The sequence below is a fragment of the Anomaloglossus baeobatrachus genome, chromosome 12 (assembly GCF_048569485.1).
Source record: "Anomaloglossus baeobatrachus isolate aAnoBae1 chromosome 12, aAnoBae1.hap1, whole genome shotgun sequence".
NCBI lineage: Eukaryota > Metazoa > Chordata > Amphibia > Anura > Aromobatidae > Anomaloglossus > Anomaloglossus baeobatrachus.
Window position 1 is genome coordinate 42,110,224 of NC_134364.1, and position 21,181 is coordinate 42,131,404.

General features: G+C 50.8%; 1 protein-coding gene across 2 annotated transcripts in view; it reads right to left on the minus strand.

The window, feature by feature from the left end:
* The window catches only part of UBR1 (ubiquitin protein ligase E3 component n-recognin 1), a 311,682-nt gene that overhangs the window by 106,058 nt on the left and 184,443 nt on the right, over window positions 1–21,181 (minus strand). For both annotated transcript variants that reach the window (XR_012727818.1, XM_075331219.1), the window contains exons 24-27: window positions 17,894–17,942; window positions 17,644–17,798; window positions 16,295–16,394; window positions 15,421–15,530 (exon numbers count right to left, since the gene is read on the minus strand). Coding sequence is in view for 1 of the 2 variants with exons in the window: in XM_075331219.1 (XP_075187334.1) it covers window positions 15,421–15,530; window positions 16,295–16,394; window positions 17,644–17,798; window positions 17,894–17,942 (414 nt within the window). In the remaining variant the exon portion in view is untranslated. The remainder of the gene's footprint in view (window positions 1–15,420; window positions 15,531–16,294; window positions 16,395–17,643; window positions 17,799–17,893; window positions 17,943–21,181) is intronic.

Sequence of the window (21,181 nt, forward strand, 5' to 3'; positions counted from 1 at the left end):
ACGGGACTGCCTCCATTGCTGCTACCATCTTTCCTAGGAAATGCATGAGGCGCCTCAGTGAGTGCGACTGGCTCTGAAGGAGAGATTGCACTCCAGTCCGTAGCGAGCACTGCTTGTCCAGTGGAAGCTTCACTATCGCTGAGAGAGTATGAAACTCCATGCCAAGATAAGTCAGAGATTGGGTCGGGGTTAGATGAGACTTTGGAAAGTTGATAATCCACCCGAAACTCTGGAGAGTGTCTAGTGCCACCTTCAGACTGTGTTGGCATGCCTCTTGAGAGGGTGCCTTTATAAGCAGGTCGTCTAGATACGGGATGACCGAGTGACCCTGCGAGTGCAGAACAGCTACTACTGCTGCCATGACTTTGGTGAAGACCCGGGGGGCTGTTGCCAGACCGAAAGGTAACGCTACGAACTGCAGGTGTTCGTCGTGTATGACGAAGCGTAGGAAACGCTGATGCTCTGGTGCGATCGGCACGTGGAGATACGCATCTTTGATATCTATTGATGCTAGAAAATCTCCTTGAGACATTGAGGCTATGACGGAGCGTAGGGATTCCATCCGGAACCTCCTGACTTTTACGTGTCTGTTGAGCAACTTTAGATCCAGGACGGGCCGATACGATCCGTCCTTTTTTGGGACCACAAACAGATTGGAGTAAAAAACGTGACCTTGTTCCTGAAGAGGGACGGAGGTCACCACTCCTTCCGCCTTTAGAGCGGCCACCGCCTGCAACAGAGCATCGGCTCGGTCTGGTGGTGGAGAAGTTCTGAAGAAACGAGTTGGCGGACGAGAACTGAACTCTATCCTGTACCCGTGAGACAGAATATCCCTCACCCAACGGTCTTTGACGTGTGACAGCCAGATGTCGCCAAAGTGGGAAAGCCTCCCACCGACCGCGGGTGTGGGAATCGGAGACCGCAAGTCAGGAGGACGCCGTCTTGGCAACGGTTCCTCCGGCTGTCCTTTTTGGGCGTGACTGAGACCTCCAAGAATCTGAGCGTCTCTGGTCTTTTTGAGTCTTTTTTGACGAGGCGAATTGGGACCTGCCCGGTCCTCGAAAGGACCGATAACCAGACTGACCCTTCCTCTGTTGGGGTCTGTTTTGTCTGTGTTGCGGTAAGGATGAGTCCTTACCCTTGGAGTGTTTGATGATTTCATCCAAACGCTCTCCAAACAATCGGTCACGAGAAAAAGGCAAATTGGTTAAGCACTTCTTGGAATGAGAATCTGCTTTCCAATGTCTCAACCACAGGGCCCTACGCAAAACAACGGAGTTGGCTGACGCCACTGCCGTGCGGCTTGTAGCGTCAAGAACAGCATTAATCGCGTACGACGCGAATGCCGCCATTTGCGAGGTCAATGGTGCTACCTGCGGGGCAAATGCACGTGTGACGGAGTCAACTCGCGCAAGCCCGGCTGAGATAGCTTGGAGTGCCCATACGGCTGCAAAAGAAGGCGCTAATGACGCTCCAATCGCTTCATAGATGGATTTCAGCCAGAGCTCCATCTGCCTGTCAGTGGCATCTTTAAGTGCCGCTCCATCTTCAACTGCAACCAAGGATCTAGCTGCAAGCCTGGAAATTGGAGGATCCACTTTTGGACACTGGGTCCAACCCTTGACCACCTCAGGGGGAAAAGGATAGCGTGTATCTTTAAGCCGTTTAGGAAAACGCCTTTCAGGATAAGCGTGGGGTTTCTGGATTGCGTCTCTAAAGTCAGCGTGGTCCAGAAAAGTGCTTAAAGTACGCTTAGGGTATCTGAAATGGATTCTCTCGTGCTGCGAAGCTGACTCCTCCACAAGAGGAGCTGGTGGGGAAATATTTAACATCTTATTGATGTTAAATATAAGATCATTAACTATGGCGTCACCATCTGGTGTATCTAGATTGAGAGCGGTCCCAGGATCAGAATCCTGATCAGTTACGTCCGCCTCATCACCCATAGAGTCATCTCGCTGGGATCCTGACCATTGAGATGAATGTGAAGGCCCGTCATAGCGAGCCCGCTTAGGCTGCCCGGGGCCATCGTCCGAGTCAGAGTCTTCACCCTGAGGTGTATATGCCCGTCCCGGAGCTTGGAGCTGAGGGGGACCAGGGGGCAATGATTGCACAGTGTCCGTGGCCTGAAGTACAGGCCTAGCTCGCAATGTGTCAAGAATTTGTGACATAGTGAGAGACATTCTGTCAGCAAAAGCTGCAAACTCAGTTCCTGTCACCTGGACAGCATTCACAGGTGGTACACCCTGGGTCACGTCCAGCAGAGGTCCCGACTGTGCAAGCGCCGCAGGGGCCGAGCACTGCACACAATGGGGGTCCGTGGAGCCTGCCGGTAGAAAAGTCCCACATGCGGTGCAGGAAGCATATAATGTCTGTGCCTTGGCACCCTTGCGTTTTACGGACGACATGCTGCTGGCTCTCTGCAATGTGAGAGAGTCTATAGCCAAAGAGCGACCAGCGCTATGTAATACCAAGTATTTGTAGAAACAAAATACTAAGAATACTACTGGCACAAGAGGGGGTGAGCCCTGAGGGCTGCTTACCGCCCGCTGAATAGCGGGTAAGAGGCTGCAGAATTCCTTGTCTGGGTCTCCCCGGCTCCCCTCTGCAGCTCAGCGTGTCAGCAGGAATGGCTGCCGGCGTCTGTGGAGAGGGGCGGTCCGTGGGAGTTCCCAAACAAAGTGCGGGAAACAGTGTCCCCTCTGTGCCGATTGTGAGGGCTGGAGTATGTAAAAACGACTCCAGCCCTCGGCGCTGATGCACTGGCCAGCGTCCCGCCCCTCTCCTGACTGGCAGGTCTGGGGGCGGGAACGAACGGAAGCAGGCCGCAAAAGCCGGGGACTCGAGTTATCAGCGCGGCCGCCGTAAAAGCGCGGGCCGCGCTGAAGTCCCCGGCGCACCACAAGTGCCAGCCGCGCCGCAGTCCCAGCGGCCGGCGTGACCGATTCGCAGACGTGGCCAGCGTCCCGCCCCTCTCCTGACTGGCAGGTCCGGGGGCGGGAACGAACGGAAGCAGGCCGCAAAAGCCGGGGACTCGAGTTATCAGCGCGGCCGCCGTAAAAGCGCGGGCCGCGCTGAAGTCCCCGGCGCACCACAAGTGCCAGCCGCGCCGCAGTCCCAGCGGCCGGCGCGACCGATTCCCAGAAGTGTGCCTGCTTCAGCGAAGCTGAATGAGGCCATGGCACAAGCGCCGTAGCGCTGATGTCCCCCGGCGCACTACAACACCCAGCATGCTGCGGTGTGAGCGCCAAATGCACGGGGACACAGAGTACCTTGAGGAAGCAGGGCCATGTCCCTGATGTACTCCGCTCCATCCAGCATCTTCTCCAGGGGCTGTAGATGGAGCACGGTCTCAGTGCCTGGAGACCAGTAAATCCCACTTCACCCAGAGCCCTGTAAAAAGGGATGGGGAAGGAATCAGCATGTGGGCTCCTGCCGCCGTACCCGCAATGGGTACCTCAACCTTACAAACACCTCCGACATACAGTGGGGTGAGAAGGGAGCATGCTGGGAGCCCTGTATGGGCCCTCTTTTCTTCCATCCGACATAGTCAGCAGCTGCTGCTGACTAAAAACAATGGAGCTATGCGTGCGTGTCTGACCTCCTTGCGCACAAAGCTAAAACTGAGGAATCTGTACTCCTACGGGAGGGTGTATAGCCAGAAGGGGAGGGGCCTTACACTTTTAAGTGTAGTTCTTTGTGCGGCCTCCAGAGGCAGTAGCTATACACCCACTGTCTGGGTCTCCCAATTAGGAGCGAAAAAGAAAGTGCGGGAATCTGGTGCCCCAGAGTGAATAGTGAGGGGGGCGGAGGACAGCCAAGTGTGCTCCAGCCCTCACTGTCGGCGTCAGACAGACCGTCCCGCCCTTCCCCCCTGACTGGCAGGCCCGGGGGCGGGAGTTTAAGGCACTAGGCCGCAAAAGCCGGGGACTAAAGTTAAAAACCGCGGCCGGCAAGCAGGCGCGGTCGGCGCGGTAGTCCCGGTCTCATACCAACACCGCAGTCGCTGCAGCGTCTGAGGTCAAGGTGTTCCATGCACCGTCCCCAAGGGGACACAGAGTACCTGTAGATGCAGGGCCCTGTCCCTGATGATACTCAGTCTCCTGTCCGTCAGAATCCCACAGGGGCTGCAGAGGGAGCCCGGTCCCAGTGCCTGGATGACCGGATAGGATCCCACTTCTCCCAGAGCCCCTAAGGGATAGGGAAGGAAAACGGCATGTGGCTCCGGCCTGTGTACCCGCAATGGGTACCTCAACCTTAACAACACCGCCGACTTAGTGGGGTGAGAAGGGAGCATGCCGGGAGCCCTGTTAGGGCCCTCTTTTCTTCCATCCGATATAATCAGCAGCTGCTGCTGACTAAAAATGGGAGCATGAGTGCATGTGTGCCTCCTTCAACACAAAGCATAAAACTGAGGAGCCTGTGATGCACGGGGGGGGTGTATAGGCAGAGGGGACGGGTTACACTTTTTAAAGTGTAATACTTTGTGTGGCCTCCGGAGGCAGAAGCTATACACCCAATTGTCTGGGTCTCCCAATGGAGCGACAAAGAAAGCTGAAGGAGAATAGCCACCCACAAGTAGAACCGAGTAAGAACCGGAACAACCGGAGACTCTGTCCACGACAACAGCCGGTGATAACACACGGAACAAGAAAATTGCCAAGAGGCAACAGGGAGGGAGCTGGGTCTCCCAATACGGAACTATAAGAAAAAGAATTTACGGTAAGTAACAAAATTCTCTTTTTCTTTATCGTTCCTTTGGGAGACCCAGACCATGGGACGTTCCAAAGCTGTCCCTGGGTGGGAATAAACAGAAAAAACTAAGAAGTAGGCGGAGCCTAACTTCACAAGTGGGCGACAGCCGCCTGAAGGATGAGTCTGCCCAAGCTCGCATCTGTCGAAGCATGAGCATGCACTTTGTAGTGCTTCGAAAAGGTATGCAGGCTAGTCCAAGTGGCAGCCTGACAGACTTGTTGAGCCGTAGCCTGGTGCCTAAAAGCCCAAGAGGCACAAACAGCTCTGGTTGAGTGTGCTTTGATCCCCGGCGGGGGGAGGCACCTTAGTACTCTGGTAGGCGTCCGAAATGGTCGATCTAATCCAACGGGCCAAGGTCGGCTTAGAAGCAGAGAGACCCTTGCGCTGCCCTGTGGTTAGCACAAAAAGAGGTGCACCGCCTAAGCGCAGCGGTGCGAGCCACATAAATCCGGAGAGCACGCACCAGATCTAGAGTATGCAGCGCTTTCTCAAAGCGATGAACAGGGGTCGGACAGAAGGAAGGCAATGAAATATCTTGGTTAAGGTGGAAGGGAGAGACCACCTTAGGAAGAAAGTCCTGGGTCGGACGGAGAACTACCTTGTCTTGGTGAAATACCAAAAAAGGGTGACTCCGAGGAGAGCGCAGCCAAATCAGAGACTCTCCTGAGAGAAGTTATGGCAACTAGAAAGGCCACCTTTTGAGAAAGACTAAACAAAGAAACCTCCCTAAGAGGCTCAAAGGTGTGTTTCTGCAATACCGTGAGGACCAAGTTAAGGTCCCAGGGATCCAAGGCCAAGCCGCCGATAAGGCGGAATGATGTGAGACGCACCTTGCATGAAAGTGCGGATCTGAGCCAGCCGGGCGAGACACCGCTGGAACAGCACTGAGAGCTGAGACTTGTCCCTTGAGAGAGTTGAGGGACAGTCCTAGCTGCAGACCGGACTGTAAAAAAGACAGAAGGGTCGGCAACGAAAATGGCCAAGGAGAATGGCCGGAAGAGCGACACCAGAACAGGAAAATTTTCCAAGTCCTGTGAGATCTTGACGGAGGAAGACTTACGGGCCCGAGTCATAGTGGAGATGACTTCAGGAGGAATACCAGAAGCCGTCAAAATCCAGGACTCAAGAGCCACGCCGTCAATTTGAGTGCCGCAGAATTCGGGCGGAAAAACGGACCTTGCGAGAGCAGGTCTGGACGGTCCGGAAGATGCCACGGCATCTCCACGGACAGGTGGAGCAGGTCCGGATACCAAGCTCGCCTGGGCCAGTCCGGTACAATGAGAATGACTCGACGGCCCTCCATTCTGATCTTGCGCAGGACTCTGGGCAAGAGAGCTAGAGGGGGAAACACGTGGGACAGGCGAAACTGGGACCAGTCTTGAACCAGAGCGTCCGCGGCGAAGGCCTGAGGATCGTGGGAGCGAGCCACGTAAACCGGAACCTTGTTGTGACGGGATGCCATTAGGTCCACGTCCGGAGTGCCCCACTTGTGGCAGATTGACTGAAACACTGCCGGGTGCAGGGACCACTCGCCACTGTCCACGGATTGACGGCTGAGATAATCTGCCTCCCAGTTTTCTACGCCAGAGATGTGGACTGCGGATATGGTGGACTTGGGAGTCCTCCGCCCATTGAAGAATGCGTTGGACCTCCAACATTGCCAGGCGGCTGCATGTCCTGCCTTGGTGATTGATGTAGGCAACCGCTGTCGCGTTGTCTGACTGGACTCGAATGTGCCTGCCTGCCAACAGGTGGTGAAAGGCTAGGAGAGCTAGAAGCACAGCTCTGGTTTCCAGCACATTGATTGAAAGGGCTGACTCGGACGGAGTCCAAGTGCCCTGTGCTCTGTGGTGGAGATGTACCGCTCCCCAGCCGGATAGGCTGGCATCCGTGGTGAGAATCACCCAGGACGGAGTCAGGAAGGAGCGCCCTTGGGACAGGGAGAGAGGTCGAAGCCACCACTGAAGAGAGTTCCTGGTCCGTGGCGACAGAGCCACTAACCTGTGTAAGGAGGAAGGACGCTTGTCCCAACAGCGGAGAATGTCCAGCTGCAGAGGACGCAGACGGAACTGGGCAAAGGGAACCGCCTCCATGGAAGCCACCATTTGACCCAGCACCTGCATCAGGCGCCTGACGGAATAACGGCGGGGCCTCAGGAGAGAGCGCACCGCTAGCCGGAGAGACTGCTGTTTGATTAAGGGCAACTTCACAAGTGCCGGCAAAGTCTCGAACTGCATCCCTAGGTACGTGAGACTGGGTCGAAGTCAGAGTGGATTTGGGAAGATTGACAATCCACCCGAATTGGGCTAGGGTGGCGAGAGTGAGCGAAACACTCCGCTGACAGTCTGCGCTGGATGGACCCTTGACCAGAAGGTCGTCCAGATAAGGAAGCACTGCTAACCCCTGGAGGTGCAGGACCGCAATCACTGCCGCCATGACCTTGGTGAATACCCGAGGGGCCGTGGCTAACCCGAAGGGGAGAGCCATGAATTGGAAATGATCCTCTATCGCAAAACGTAACCAACGCTGATGTGACACTGCGATTGGCACATGTAGATAGGCATCTCTGATGTCGATGGACGCCAGGAACTCCCCTTGGGTCATTGAGGCAATGACTGATCGCAGAGACTCCATGCGAAAATGCCGCACCCGGACATGCTTGTTGAGAAGCTTGAGATCCAGGATGGGCCGGAAGGTACCGTCCTTTTTTGGAACTAGGAAGAGATTTGAGTAAAAACCTCTGAACCGTTCCTGAGCGGGAACTGGGACAATCACTCCGTTTGCCTGCATGGACACTACGGCCTGCGAGAAGGCGGCGGCCTTGGAGCAGGGGGGAGTAGAGAGAAAAAAATCTGTTTGGAGGGCTGGAAATGAATTCTATCCTGTAGCCGTGAGATATGATGTCTCTCACCCACTGATCGGAAACTTGCTTTAACCAAGCGTCGCCAAAGTGGGAGAGCCTGCCACCGACTAAGGACGTGGCTGGAGCGGGCCGAGAGTCATGAGGAAGCTGCCTTAGTGGCAGAACCTCCTGCGGTCTTCTGCGGACGTGCTTTTGGGCGCCAGTTGGATTTCTGATCCTTGGCTGTGTTAGCGGACGAGGCGGAAGGCTTAGAGGATGACCAGTTGGAGGAACGAAAGGAACGAAACCTCGATTGATTCCTACCCTGGGCGGTTTTCCTGGTCTTTGTTTGTGGTATGGAAGTACTCTTCCCTCCAGTAGCTTCTTTAATGATTTCATCCAGCTGTTCACCAAACAGCCGTGAACCAGCAAAAGGGAGCCCAGCAAGAAACTTCTTGGAAGAAGCATCTGCCTTCCACTCTCGAAGCCACAAAATCCTGCGGATAACAAGAGAATTAGCTGAAGACACCGCAGTGCGGTGAGCAGCCTCTAGCATGGCAGACATGGCATAGGATGAAAAAGCTGAAGCCTGAGCAGTTAAGGTAACCATCTCAGGCATAGATTCCTTGGTGAGGGAATGCATCTCCTCTAGAGAAGCAGAGATGGATTTGAGAGCCCACACTGCTGCAAAAGTCGGGGAAAACGCGGCCCCCGCAGCTTCATACACAGATTTGGCCAGAAGGTCAATCTGACGGTCAGTGGAATCCTTAAGTGAGGTGCCGTCAGCCACAGACACAACGGTCCGGGCTGAGAGCCTAGACACCAGAGGGTCTACCTTTGGGGAGTGAGACCACTCCTTGACCACCTCAGGTGGAAATGGAAACCGGTCATCAGAACCACGCTTTGGAAAGCGTTTGTCAGGGCAGGCCCTGGGTTTGGTCACAGCGGTCTGAAAACTGGAGTGGTTAAAGAACACACTCTTCACTCTCTTAGGCGAGGTAAACTGATGTTTTTCTGCCAAAGAGAGTTGCTCCTCTGACACTGGCGGATTGAGATCCAGCACAGAATTAATAGACGCAATCAAATCACTAAGATCTGAGTCACCCTCAGAGAAATCGATGGGATACATTGCCTCCGAGCCCCCAGTGAGGGCATCCTCCTCATCTTGAGAGAGTCAGCTCTTGAGACAGAGCCGTGGGATGGGCAGCGGGAGGAAACCCTGCGCCTTCTCTTAGGACGGGGTCTGGGATCAGATGATGAATCCTCCGTGAGCTCCGATGGACGGAGGTCAGAGGATAGGAGTCCTCTGTCAAAGAGTATTAGAGGCACCCTGTGAGGGGGGCTGATGCATATTCAAAGTCCTGGACAAAAGCCCCATGGACTCAGCAAATGACTGGGATATGGACCTAGAAAAGGACTCTACCCAGGCCGGGGGTTCAATCACAGGTGCAGCAGCAGCAGCCTGAGAGACCACTGGGGGTGAGACTCCAGGCTGTGGCACCGCCAAGTTAGAGCAGACATCACAATGTGGATAAATGCTCGGCTCAGGCAGCAGGAGCTTACATGCAGTGCATGCAGAATAAAGCTTTGGAGCCTCGCTCCTTGTGTGAGACATGCTGCTGGAGTGGGGGCTTTGCAGAGAATGAACCCCAGGGAGAATATACAGAGGTCCACAACCGGAGACCGGCTGTGGCTTACCAGACCGCTGAGCGTGGTGTTGTGTGCCCTCCAGATGCCGAAGCCCGGTCCCCCAGTCGCAGCACCTCAGCAGAGATGCAGAATGCAGGATGTCCCAGAGCAGAGTGAACTCTGCCTGAGAAATGGCCGCCGGAGCGAAGAGAGGGGGCGGGACTAGGGGGGGCGTTCCTATAAAAGAGCGGGAACTGGAGGGCTATAGAGACCTGCAGGGAAGGAGGGACGCCCCAGCAGTGGGGAGTGTCCCTCCCCTGTGTAGAACGGCCGCCGGGAGGAGCCGAACCTGTCCCTCTGCATGAGTGACATGCGAGGGCAGGAAAATGAAACTAGGCCTCCAGCGAAGCCGGGGCCTAAATTTAAGCGGCGAGGCCGACAAGCAGGCACCATCGGCGCGGTTCTCAGGCAAAAGCTAGAGAACCCGCCGGAAAAGTTAAACAATCACATACAGCATACTCTCCCCTTACAATAAAGAACCGGGACCCCCAACATAAACGTCTCAGGTACTTAGCTGCTGAGACGCAGGGCCATGTCCCTGGGGATGAGTGCTCCGGTCCAACAGAATCCTCAAGGGGCTGTGGATGGAGACCGGACTCCTGCCAGGCATGGAGACCGTGCTGGCTCCCACTTCAAGCCAGAGCCCAGAAGGGATGGTGAAGGAGCGCGGCATGTAAGGCTGCAGTCTTGTAAATCAACCTTAACAACACCGCCGACACAGTGGGGTGAGAAGGGACATGTCGGGAGTCCAGATATGGACCCGCTTTTCTTCAAACTCTTTCCAAAAGTCAAACACATCAGATGAGAATGCATGTGTGGATGTATGCCTCCTGACACAAAGCAATAAACTGGCTAGGACTGGCTACCAGGGAGTGTATAAGCTCAGAGGGAGGAGCTACACTTTTAAGTGTAGTACTTTGTGTGTCCTCCGGAGGCAGAAGCTAAACACCCATGGTCTGGGTCTCCCAAAGGAACGATAAAGAAAGGAAGCTTGTGGGTCATGCCGGATGTCATCAGGTTGACTTCAGGAGTTCCTCACCTTTGACACATTTGGTTGAAAAAGGACATGTTGTGGGATCACTCTCCTGGGGAGAGGCCCTGACGTTTTAAGTCAACAGCTCAATTATGTATGCCTGGAATGTATACTACAGATTGCTGGAACATGTTATTTAACTCGAGAGAATCCAAGACTTCTGACATGATGTACTTGCACGGTGTTCCACCCTTACAGTTTATGTATGCCCCAGCCATAACTAATGCATTGAATAGATACTGGGCCACATGCTAGAAGGTCCTGCCAGTGGACTTTAAAATGGCTCTCAGTTCAAGGATGTTGATGGGGAGAGAGGTATCTTAAGAGTTCCAGCAGCCTGGAACGGCGATCAAGGTAAACTACTCCTCAATCAAGGATGTTGTCATTCGTTGTGACAATCTTCCAGTGGAGTGGAAGGAATGATCTCAGAGTCCAAACGGAAGAAGGGAGACTCCACCAGGCACTCGAAGAGCTACAGGAATGGGATGGTTCAGGAAAGATTCACTTATCCAAGAGGACAGGAGGGCCAGCTGGAGGGGGCAAGTATGGAACTGATCAAAAGTGTAAGAATAAGACATCGTTTTTATTTAAAAAGGAAGAGCCTGTTTTCTGATAACTGCTGGTATTAGAAAGCAAGTATGTGTATACCAAGGTCAGCAGCTGAAGACTTCTGCAAAGGAATGAATAAATGCAGATGTTGATATCAAAGACTGGCTATCTGCGCAAGTCCAAATTTATGGCCTGAGGCGCTATATGCCAAAAACTCTGCAAAATAGAGTGTGAGACACAGGAGGGGCTGGAGGGGGAAGTTGCAAAAAAACAAAAAAAAATAAAATGCATAAGTGTCACAGGTTTTCTGCATATGCTTTAATATAGCCAATGGCATACTTAGGAATTTTAATAAAAGATTAACCCATTACTGTTCTCTATAAAAGGCTTGTGTAATAAAAATTAAGCACTAGGGTGTGCTCCTCCTCATTACTTAATGAGGAGCTCATACCAACTACATTTTGCTTGGTCTAATTTCCTCCTTGCTAGCATTCAGTAACACTGATTTTATCAGACATTCGCTGGTAAGGAGATTTCCGAAACGATGGAATTTCTCCTTGACAAAGGGAACCACCTTCCTTTGTGCCAACCATCAAGCCCAGCACACTCCTGCAGAGTTAATGGGAGCAAGGTGAAGGACGCTTCAGTTACAAAATTCCAAGGAGGAGCTAAAATCAATCTTCTTGAAGGTAAACCCTGATGAGAGTGGTGTCCATTAGCATGCCCAGGAAGACTAGGTGCTGGAACGGGATCAGAGACAACATCACTGTGCTGACAAACCAGTCAAGGCGGGTGAGTGATGAAACCTCTGATGAGCGGCAAAAATTGGAATGTGAAGATGGGTATTCTTGAATGTTCTATAGAGGCAATTGTGAAGATGTAATTTACCCTCTCACTGTATATGCTGTGATACTGTGTCATGATATGTATATTTCCCTGGTTGTATTAGTTGTAATTCATGTATTTCCTTGGGGGAGCTACTGATCTCAATGTGTCTCTCTCATACAATTGCAGTCTTGGCATCTAATGTGATTATGTAAATAGCCTGTCCTCTTCTTTCCAGAGTTGTGTATCTAATCTGTAATTGCATTGGCCAGTGAAGGAATAGTCATTGTTCTGCACAGCAGGGGATCCCTTCATCTACTGTGGCTGGCAGACATATTGGAGCCCTGTGATGGACCAAACCATTGATGATAGGATGTGTGACCCCTACCCCCTGAACAAACATGGTGGGCTGGTCAAGGAGCACAGACAATGCATTTCCCTTTTTGTAACTTCAGAGTGAGCTGAAACTTGAAGAGAGCAGGAGCCCCAGCCTGGGTGGCTGTGGACACGGACGGAGCTAGGCCTGTGTGGCGGCCCGTGGGATTGTGTGGAACTCTTTGGACTACTGTAAGGACGATTGCTTTGTTATCCGGTCCGAGGATTGTCGGGAAGGGCCCCCGAATCTGTTTTACGTGGACTTATCGTGTGCTGTTCTTGTATTCCTGTTAATAAACCTGTTGGATCGTCCCTCGGCCTCTTCCATCCTTTGCTCTGTTGAACACCCCCGTCACAAACTGGTTGGCAGCGCTGGGATCAGAGCAGAAGGAATGGAGGACAATGGCTCAACATCAGGAACCAGCACTGCAGAGTACAAGACCTGGACTTTGGGGAGCCTGCAATCAAAGGCCCGTGAAGTAGGAGTTCGTTTCAAAGGACTCTCCAAGGAGCAGCTGATTGAGGTGTTGGAAGGAGTTTGCTCGCAAAATGACGTGGAGGAAGGATCCTCACAGCAAAACGGAAGAAAGACGGTAGCCGGAGGTAAATACCCAAAAAAGTCAATGGGTTGTGTGGTACAAGGAGGAGATGGCACTGCTTGGAGATTAGGCCACCATAGAAGATAAGAGGGAGGCCATGCGTGGAGCTAAAGAGAAGGAGCGCAGGATGGAGGAGATGGCATTGCTGGATAAGCAGCTCGCTGTGGAAGCCGCGAGAGGTTCCAGACAGACTGTAACCCCAGCACCCAACATGAGGGAACTTCCCAGAGTGTCCCGCAAAGACTTCAAGCAGTTTAATGAGGCTGCTGGTGACATTGAGGGCTTCTTCCAGGACTTTGAGCATCAGTGTCGATTAATGGAAGTCCCAGAAAGGGAGCGCGTCCGACATCTGGTTGGGCTCCTAGAGGGGGGAGCTGCTGAAGCCTATAGAGCTATGGACCCTCGGTGGAACTGTGAGTATGCGGATATTAAACAGACTATTCTAGAACATTATGCTGTAACGCCAGACACTTACAGGACTCAGTTCCGTGCTTTAGCCTGTGATGGGGAAGTGTCTTTTACGATATATGCTCATAGACTCAAACAAATATGTAATCGCTGGCTGGAGGCAGAGGAGGCCTTATCTTGGGAGACCTTCCTGCAGGTCATCCTTAAAGAACAATTCTTTGCCCAGTGCCCCGCTGAGATCCGGGAATGGGTGCGTGAGAGAAAGCCATCAACTGTGGAACAAGCTGCTGCTCTAGCTGATGAGGTGCTCACCATCAAGCCTCAGTGGAGGGTTCTGTTGGAGGATGGAGAGACGCCCAACAGCTCCACAACACCGGATGCCCCCAGTTATTCTGTCCCCATTGTTCCCCGTTCCTCTAAGCCACCACATGTTGATACCCGTGTTAATGTGCCTCCAGTTGCTTCGAGTGCACTTTCTGGAATACGCCGGGGAGAGGAAGTAACAGAGCGCAGGTGTTATGTTTGTAGGCATCCCGGGCATTTGCAGGCCTCATGCCCAGCCAGCCCATGGAGGAATCATCCTCAAACCCCTACAGCACCTTCAGGTGGGAGCCGGCCTCCAAGTTCCCCTACCCCTTACCCAAGAGGACGCCTTGGATGGAGGGAGACCCAGCTCAGATGCTATCAATGTGGACAGCCAGGGCATCGGCAAGTCTCCTGCCCAGCTGTTCAAATGAGGACTGATCCTGCACCCAATCGGATTGTTAATTATTTACAGCCCAGTGCCATGGAGGAAGATGTGGCACCGTTATGTGAGGACTGGCCTAGTGACTCAGCCCCCCATGTTGCACCACCAGGAGTTTACGGGGTGCGACCCGCAGTTATGACGACTTCTGCTCATCGAGGTAAGCACTTGCAGGAGGTTGTGCTGGATGGACAGAGACTTGTTGGATTTTGTGACTCGGGTGCTTTCCTCACACTGGCTGATCCCCGAGTGGTTCGGCCTGAGGCAATCCATAGAGGACCTGGGATTGTTATTGAACTGGCTGGTGGACAATGGAGGACTATTCCCACAGCCACTGTGGATCTGAACTTTGGTTTTGGGGTCAGGCGATGTGTGGTTGGGGTGATGGGTGGTCTGCCTGCAGCTGTTCTCCTGTGCATTGATGTGGGAGAGCTACGATGCCAATTCGTGGCTGCATGAAGCCACATGTAAGTAACGCTCTGCCTGTGTGTACTTAACCAGTGACCTGTAGAGGTCCCTAGTACGTACACAAGTTGGGAGGGGGAGGGATTGTGAAGATGTAATTTACCCTCTCACTGTATATGCTGTGATACTATGTCATGATATGTATATTTCCCTGGTTGTATTAGTTGTAATTCATGTATTTCCTTGGGGGAGCTACTGATCTCAATGTGTCTCTCTCATACAATTGCAGTCTTGGCATCTAATGTGATTATGTAAATAGCCTGTCCTCTTCTTTCCAGAGTTGTGTATCTAATCTGTAATTGCATTGGCCAGTGAAGGAATAGTCATTGTTCTGCACAGCAGGGGATCCCTTCATCTACTGTGGCTGGCAGACATATTGGAGCCCTGTGATGGACCAAACCATTGATGATAGGATATGTGACCCCTACCCCCTGAACAAACATGGTGGGCTGGTCAAGGAGCACAGACAATGCATTTCCCTTTTTGTAACTTCAGAGTGAGCTGAAACTTGAAGAGAGCAGGAGCCCCAGCCTGGGTGGCTGTGGACACGGACGGAGCTAGGCCTGTGTGGCGGCCCGTGGGATTGTGTGGAACTCTTTGGACTACTGTAAGGACGATTGCTTTGTTATCCGGTCCGAGGATTGTCGGGAAGGGCCCCCGAATCTGTTTTACGAGGACTTATCGTGTGCTGTTCTTGTATTCCTGTTAATAAACCTGTTGGATCGTCCCTCGGCCTCGTCCATCCTTTGCTCTGTTGAACACCCCCGTCACAGCAATCACTGAGTGTAAGGACTCCATTCTGAAGCAACGGAGAGAAAGTCGCCAGTTTAGAAACTTGAGATCCAAGATTGGATGAATGGACAGATTAAGTCCTTCTTTGGGACCACAGAAAAGGTTGGACTAGAAATCTGAGAAGTGTTCTTAAGGGATGGGTACAAAGAAGCCTGCCTGGAGAAGGGAAGAGATGGCCCAATAGAATCATTCTTGTGTCATAGTAGATATTAGGGTGGGAAGGGATTTGACAGCAATCTGAATTAAAAAATAAAAAAAACTTGGAGTTTGGTTAGTGAGAGCTCTATTCTTAATTTTGCAGCGCTATTCGGTACAATTAAAAAAAAAAAAAAATCTACCTTACCTGGCATACCCAGCATATCAGGTCTTTCTGGACCTCCAGTTGTAGCACATTTTTTAGCTTCTCTAGCATGATCACAAGACTTGAAGCACTCTCATCTGAACTTCCAATTCCTGCTGATACAAGAATACATGTGTCTACAATGTGGACAAGTATGACAAAAAAAAAAAAAAAAATATATTGACAAATTATGTAGAGTGCAGTCTATGGAAGATGTTCATAAGTTACACACAGATTTGGCCAAAACTGAATGTTTGGACATCCACATTGAAGTTCAATGTAAGTAAATGTAAAGTTATGCATCTGGGCACCAGTAACCTGCAGTCATCACATGCTCTAGCAGAAAATCTAGGAGAGTCACTTGTGCAGAAGGATCTGGGTGTACTTTTAGATTACAGACTAAATGTCAGTGGCTAAGGCTAGATGGATAATACCATGTATTAACCACTTTACCACCTAGCCTGTTTTCACCTACCTGACCATGCCAATTGTTTTTCAATTCTGACCATTGTCAGTACAAGTTACCCCTGGAATGGATCCCAGTGATTGTTGTTTTTATCATTAACATGAAGTACAATGTGTCACGAAAAAACCCTCAAACTTTTTGGGTTTTATTTTTGAAATAAAAATAAATAAATAAAAGCAAAAAATGCTGAAACTTTAGAAAATTGAGGTTTTTAAAGCAAAATTAGCTGCAATCACTAACGATTGTTATGTGTTTGGAGACCCCGTGAGGTTTCTAAATAGTTGAGCTCCCCCACAAGTGACCACACTTTGGAAACCACACTCGGAAATTTACCTTTAAAATCCCAGACTATTTATTTATTTTTTTTCTAATAGCTCAACATAAGTCTTCATAGGTGGACATCTCACTCACGTGATGCCTTGTGGTAAAAATCAAATGCGACTTCTTCCTCAGTTGACTTTTGTAGCTGATGTTTTTCTTCCATCAAACCCAAAGTTATAATATGAAGCGCCTACCGTGAATATAAAAAGACATACGTAACTTTTTGGTAACCATTAAGTAATACCAGACAGATTATGAATGTTTAAGGTGAATGATGATGTGACTGTTTTCCCCAGGCTAATTCTATATAATGAGCAGCACGTATAAGAACTAGTTTGCAATTTATACAAAACCACGATTCCCCAAAAATGAGCCGTAACTTGATTTTACAGGATTTCTGGAGTATGCTTGAAATATAAGCCCTACGCCAAAAATAAGCCCTAGCTACAGTCAGGGACAGAATAGGGGGGGAGGTGGGGCAGTCAAACTGCAATTTCTCAGGGCCCCCAATGTTTGTATTCTGCGGTTAAGATTGTTTAAGAACCTTTGATTACTTTAGTCATGTGACCAAAGGTCTCTTAATTGAAGAAGTCTAAAATAACTGACCAGAAGACAGGCTGGTATGCAGGACTGGTATTAGGGGGAAGGCAGTGCAAACTGGGTAATTTTACAAGCCCCCCAGCATTTTTATCCTGATAAGACTGCTTAAAGGGAACCAATCTGCAGGATTTTCATATATAGGACCTTTGGGACTACGCTGTAACCAAAAGATCTCCTAATTGCAGTTGTCTAAAGGTGAAGAGTCCTGGTATATAAATATTATAATATAACTATTACAAGAGCTGGTCTTATTTTCGGAGAAACATGGATAATGACCATCCAATGCATTTCCTAGTATGGTTTATTTGCATTAGTGCTGCATCTGATCCATATTTTAACTTCACAGAGAAAGCCTGGGACGTGGTGCTACGTAAGGGCAATGACCCTTTAGCTCCGCACCGATTGAGTCTGACACTGATGAAAATTCAACAATAAGCCATGACTAAAGGCGCTCACATATCCGGCTTTTCGCCGGTTTGACGGATGCGGTGCACGCCAGTACAGTATGATACAGTACAGTGGCAGCGCCGCAATGTCCAGGTCACATGACAGCATGTGACCGGCGCTTGCTGCGCTGCATGTGTACTGTATACACCGTACTGGTGGGCGCCGCATCCGTCAAACCGGCGAAAAGCCGGATGTGTGAGAGCAGCCTAAGACAGTAAACCCAAGCAACACAGGTTCTTGAAATGGTCTATATGCATTTTATAATAGTCTAGGAAGAGTGCACCGAGAGATTGAGACCCCCCAATCCAGTAATTGCGCTTGTGCAGCTGCCCTTTTAGTGTGCCTATAGGAATGTGGCAGGGATAAGGTGCACCATGTAACCATAACCGTACCATTTGTATCATGCCTTCAGTCCACCTGGTGGCGTCCTCTTCGGCTGCCCTCTGGAGGATAGTCCGGAGGACGTGCATCATCACATCACAGCACAGCAGCTTACTGACATTCTGAAAAGCTGGAGTAAATTCTGGAGGAGGCGGCGGTGGTAACTCTGCACAGAGCAGAAGGGGATGATTATGCAGATACATGTTCCCCTCTACCATATGCAGAGCTTAGCTAGCAGATCCTAAGGGCTGATACATTTACCTTCAGAGCTATTGTCTTGTTTCCGCCTTTTCTTCTGTGTATGCTCAGCCTGCAAGTGAGAAAATATTGTACAGCTACATCATTGATATTTACTAATGAAGCAGCAATATCAACCAGCAAAACCGCGATCTGTGTATTGCTAAGTGATGAGTAGCGTTATGGTCATTTTTAAATGAGAGGATAAGCAAATGACTAAAAAGTTAAATTTTATGAATTTTCTATTAAAGTTAACATCCATTGTGGACACTATGTATACCATAAAGCTCCTAGGAGGACAAAATATTCTAGACTGTTCGTCAAAACATAATATAACCTATAATTCCAATTTTCACGGTTCCTCAAAACCAACCTAAGAAGCCACCAAACATTAATCTATTTAATTCTCCTTAAGAAAAAAGAAAAAAAACAGACAGTAAAAAAAACTATGTTTTAGACTGAACTGCTAGCAGTTTGGTTATGTGTAAGCTGTGGCAGCGGACCAACCCCCCGGATGATAACCTGTGCCCTGAAGAGAGTCCTCATGGATGAAAAGCATCGGGACACAAGGGTCATTGTAGGGCTTCAGTTTAGTGGAACCAGCTGTGGACTGTCCATGTAAGGATGGGAGTTTATGGGTGACCGTAAAGGCTGTATTTTCCACGTGGCTTGGTAGAGCCAGGTTTGTGATGGACACTTGAGGACCTCACCTAGTGGAAAACCTCAGTGCGTCCTGGCTCTTATGGATTTGGTGAGATCATGCCATTTACCATAAGATCTATTCAGTTTGACTGGTATTACCACAATACTGACCATTGGCACTGTGGAACTTGAGTATATTGTGTTTTCTCTTAGTATTGGATGACCACTGTATCCTCTAAGATAGAGAACACATTGTGTTTTTCATAAGGAAAACAAAGAAGGGAATTTTGTTTACTTACCGTAAATTCCTTTTCTTCTAGCTCCTATTGGGAGACCCAGACAATTGGGTGTATAGCTTCTGCCTCCGGAGGCCACACAAAGTATTACACTTTAAAAAGTGTAACCCCTCCCCTCTGCTATACACCCTCCCGTGCATCACGGGCTCATCAGTTTTGGTGCCAAAGCAGGAAGGAGGAAACTTATAAATTGGTCTAAGGTAAATTCAATCCGAAGGATGTTCGGAGAACTGGAACCATGACCCAAAAGAACAATTCAACATGAACAACATGTGTACACAAAAGAACAACAGCCCGAAGGGAACAGGGGCGAGTGCTGGGTCTCCCAATAGGAGCTAGAAGAAAAGGAATTTACGGTAAGTAAACAAAATTCCCTTCTTTGTCGCTCCATTGGGAGACCCAGACAATTGGGATGTCCAAAAGCAATCCCTGGGTGGGTAAAAGAATACCTCGATAAAAAGAGCCGAAAAACAGCCCCCTCTTACAGGTGGGCAACTGCCGCCTGAAGGAGTCGCCTACCTAGGCTGGCATCTGCCAAATCATCGGCATGCACCTGATAGTGTTTCGTGAAAGTGTGCAGACTCGACCAGGTAGCCGCCTGACACACCTGCTGAGCCGTAGCCTGGTGTCGCAATGCCCAGGAAGCACCGACGGCTCTGGTAGAATGGGCTTTCAGCCTTGCAGGAATCGGAAGCCCAAAAGAACGGTAGGCTTCAAGAATCGGTTCCTTGATCCACCGAGCCAAGGTTGACTTGAAAACCTGAAATCCCTTACTCTGGCCCGCGGTAAAGACAAGAGCGCATCGGGCCGGCGCAGGGGCGCCGTGCGAGAAATGTAGAGCCGGAGTGCTCTCACCAGATCTAATAAATGCAAATCCTTTTCACATTGGTGAACTGGATGCGGACCCAAAGAGAGTAAGAAGATATCCTGATTGAGATGAAACGGGGATACCTTAGGGAGAAAGTCCGGGACCGGACGTAGAACCACCTTATCCTGGTGAGACACCAGGAAGGGGGCTTTGCCTGACAGCGCTGCTAGCTCAGACACTCTTTTGAGTGATGTGACTGCCACTAGGAAGGCTACCTTTTGCGAAAGGCGAGATAGAGAGATCCCGCATCGGCTCGAAAAGTGACTTCTGAAGAGTCGTCAGCACCCTGATAAGATCCGAGGGTGCTAACGGACGCTTGTAAGGTGGGACTATGTGGCCAACCCCCAGCAGGAACGTGCGGACCTGCGGAAGCCTGGCTAGACGCTTTTGAAAAAAAAAAAACAAACAAAAAAAAAAAACACGGAAAGCGCCGATACTTGTCCCTTCAGAGAGCCGAGAGACAAGCCCTTGTCCATTCCAGATTGAAGGAAAGAAGAAAAGTGGGCAAGGCAAACGGCCAGGGAGTAAACCCTGAGTCAGAGCACCAGGATAAGAAGATCCTCCAAGTCCTGTGATAGATCTTGGCGGACGTTGGTTTCCTGGCCTGTCTCATGATGGCAATGACGTCTGGAGATATCCCTGATGACGCTAGGAGCCGGGACTCAATGGCTATACAGTCAGGTTTAGGGCCGCAGAATTCAGAAGGAAAAATGGCCCTTGAGACAGCAAGTCTGGTCGGTCTGGGAATGCCCACGGTTGACCCACCGTGAGGTGCCACAGATCCGGGTACCACGATCACCTCGGCCAGTCTGGGCGACGAGGATGGCGCGGCGACAGTCTGACCTGATCTTGCGTAACACTCTGGGCAGTAGTGCCAGAGAAGGAAATACATAAGGCAGTCGAAACTGCGACCAGTCCTGAAGTAGCGCGTCTGCCGCTAGAGCTCTGTGATCCGTGGACCGAGCCATGTATGCCGGGACTTTGTTGTTGTGCCGAGACGCCATTAGATCGACGTCCGGCGTTCCCCAGCGGCAACAGATCTCTAGAAACACGTCCGGGTGAAGAGACCATTCCCCTGCGTCCATGCCCTGGCGACTGAGAAAATCTGCTTCCCAGTTTTCTACGCCCGGGATGTGAACTGCGGAGATGGTGTAGGCTGTGGCTTCCGCCCACAGCAGAATCCGCCGAACTTCTCGGAAGGCTTGACGACTGCGTGTGCCGCCCTGGTGGTTGATGCACGCAACCGCCGTGGCGATGTCCGACTGAATTCGGATCTGCCTGCCCTCCAGCCACCGCTGGAACGCCTTTAGGGCTAGATACACTGCCCTTATCTCCAGAACATTGATCTGAAGGGAAGACTCTCTCGGAGTCCAGGTCCTCTGAGCCGAGTGGTGGAGGAAGACCGCTCCCCACCCTGACCGACTCGCGTCCGTCGTGACCACAGCCCCAGCTGGGGGCCGGAAGGATTTTCCCTTCGCCCAGGAAGTGGAAAGAAAGAGAGACGTT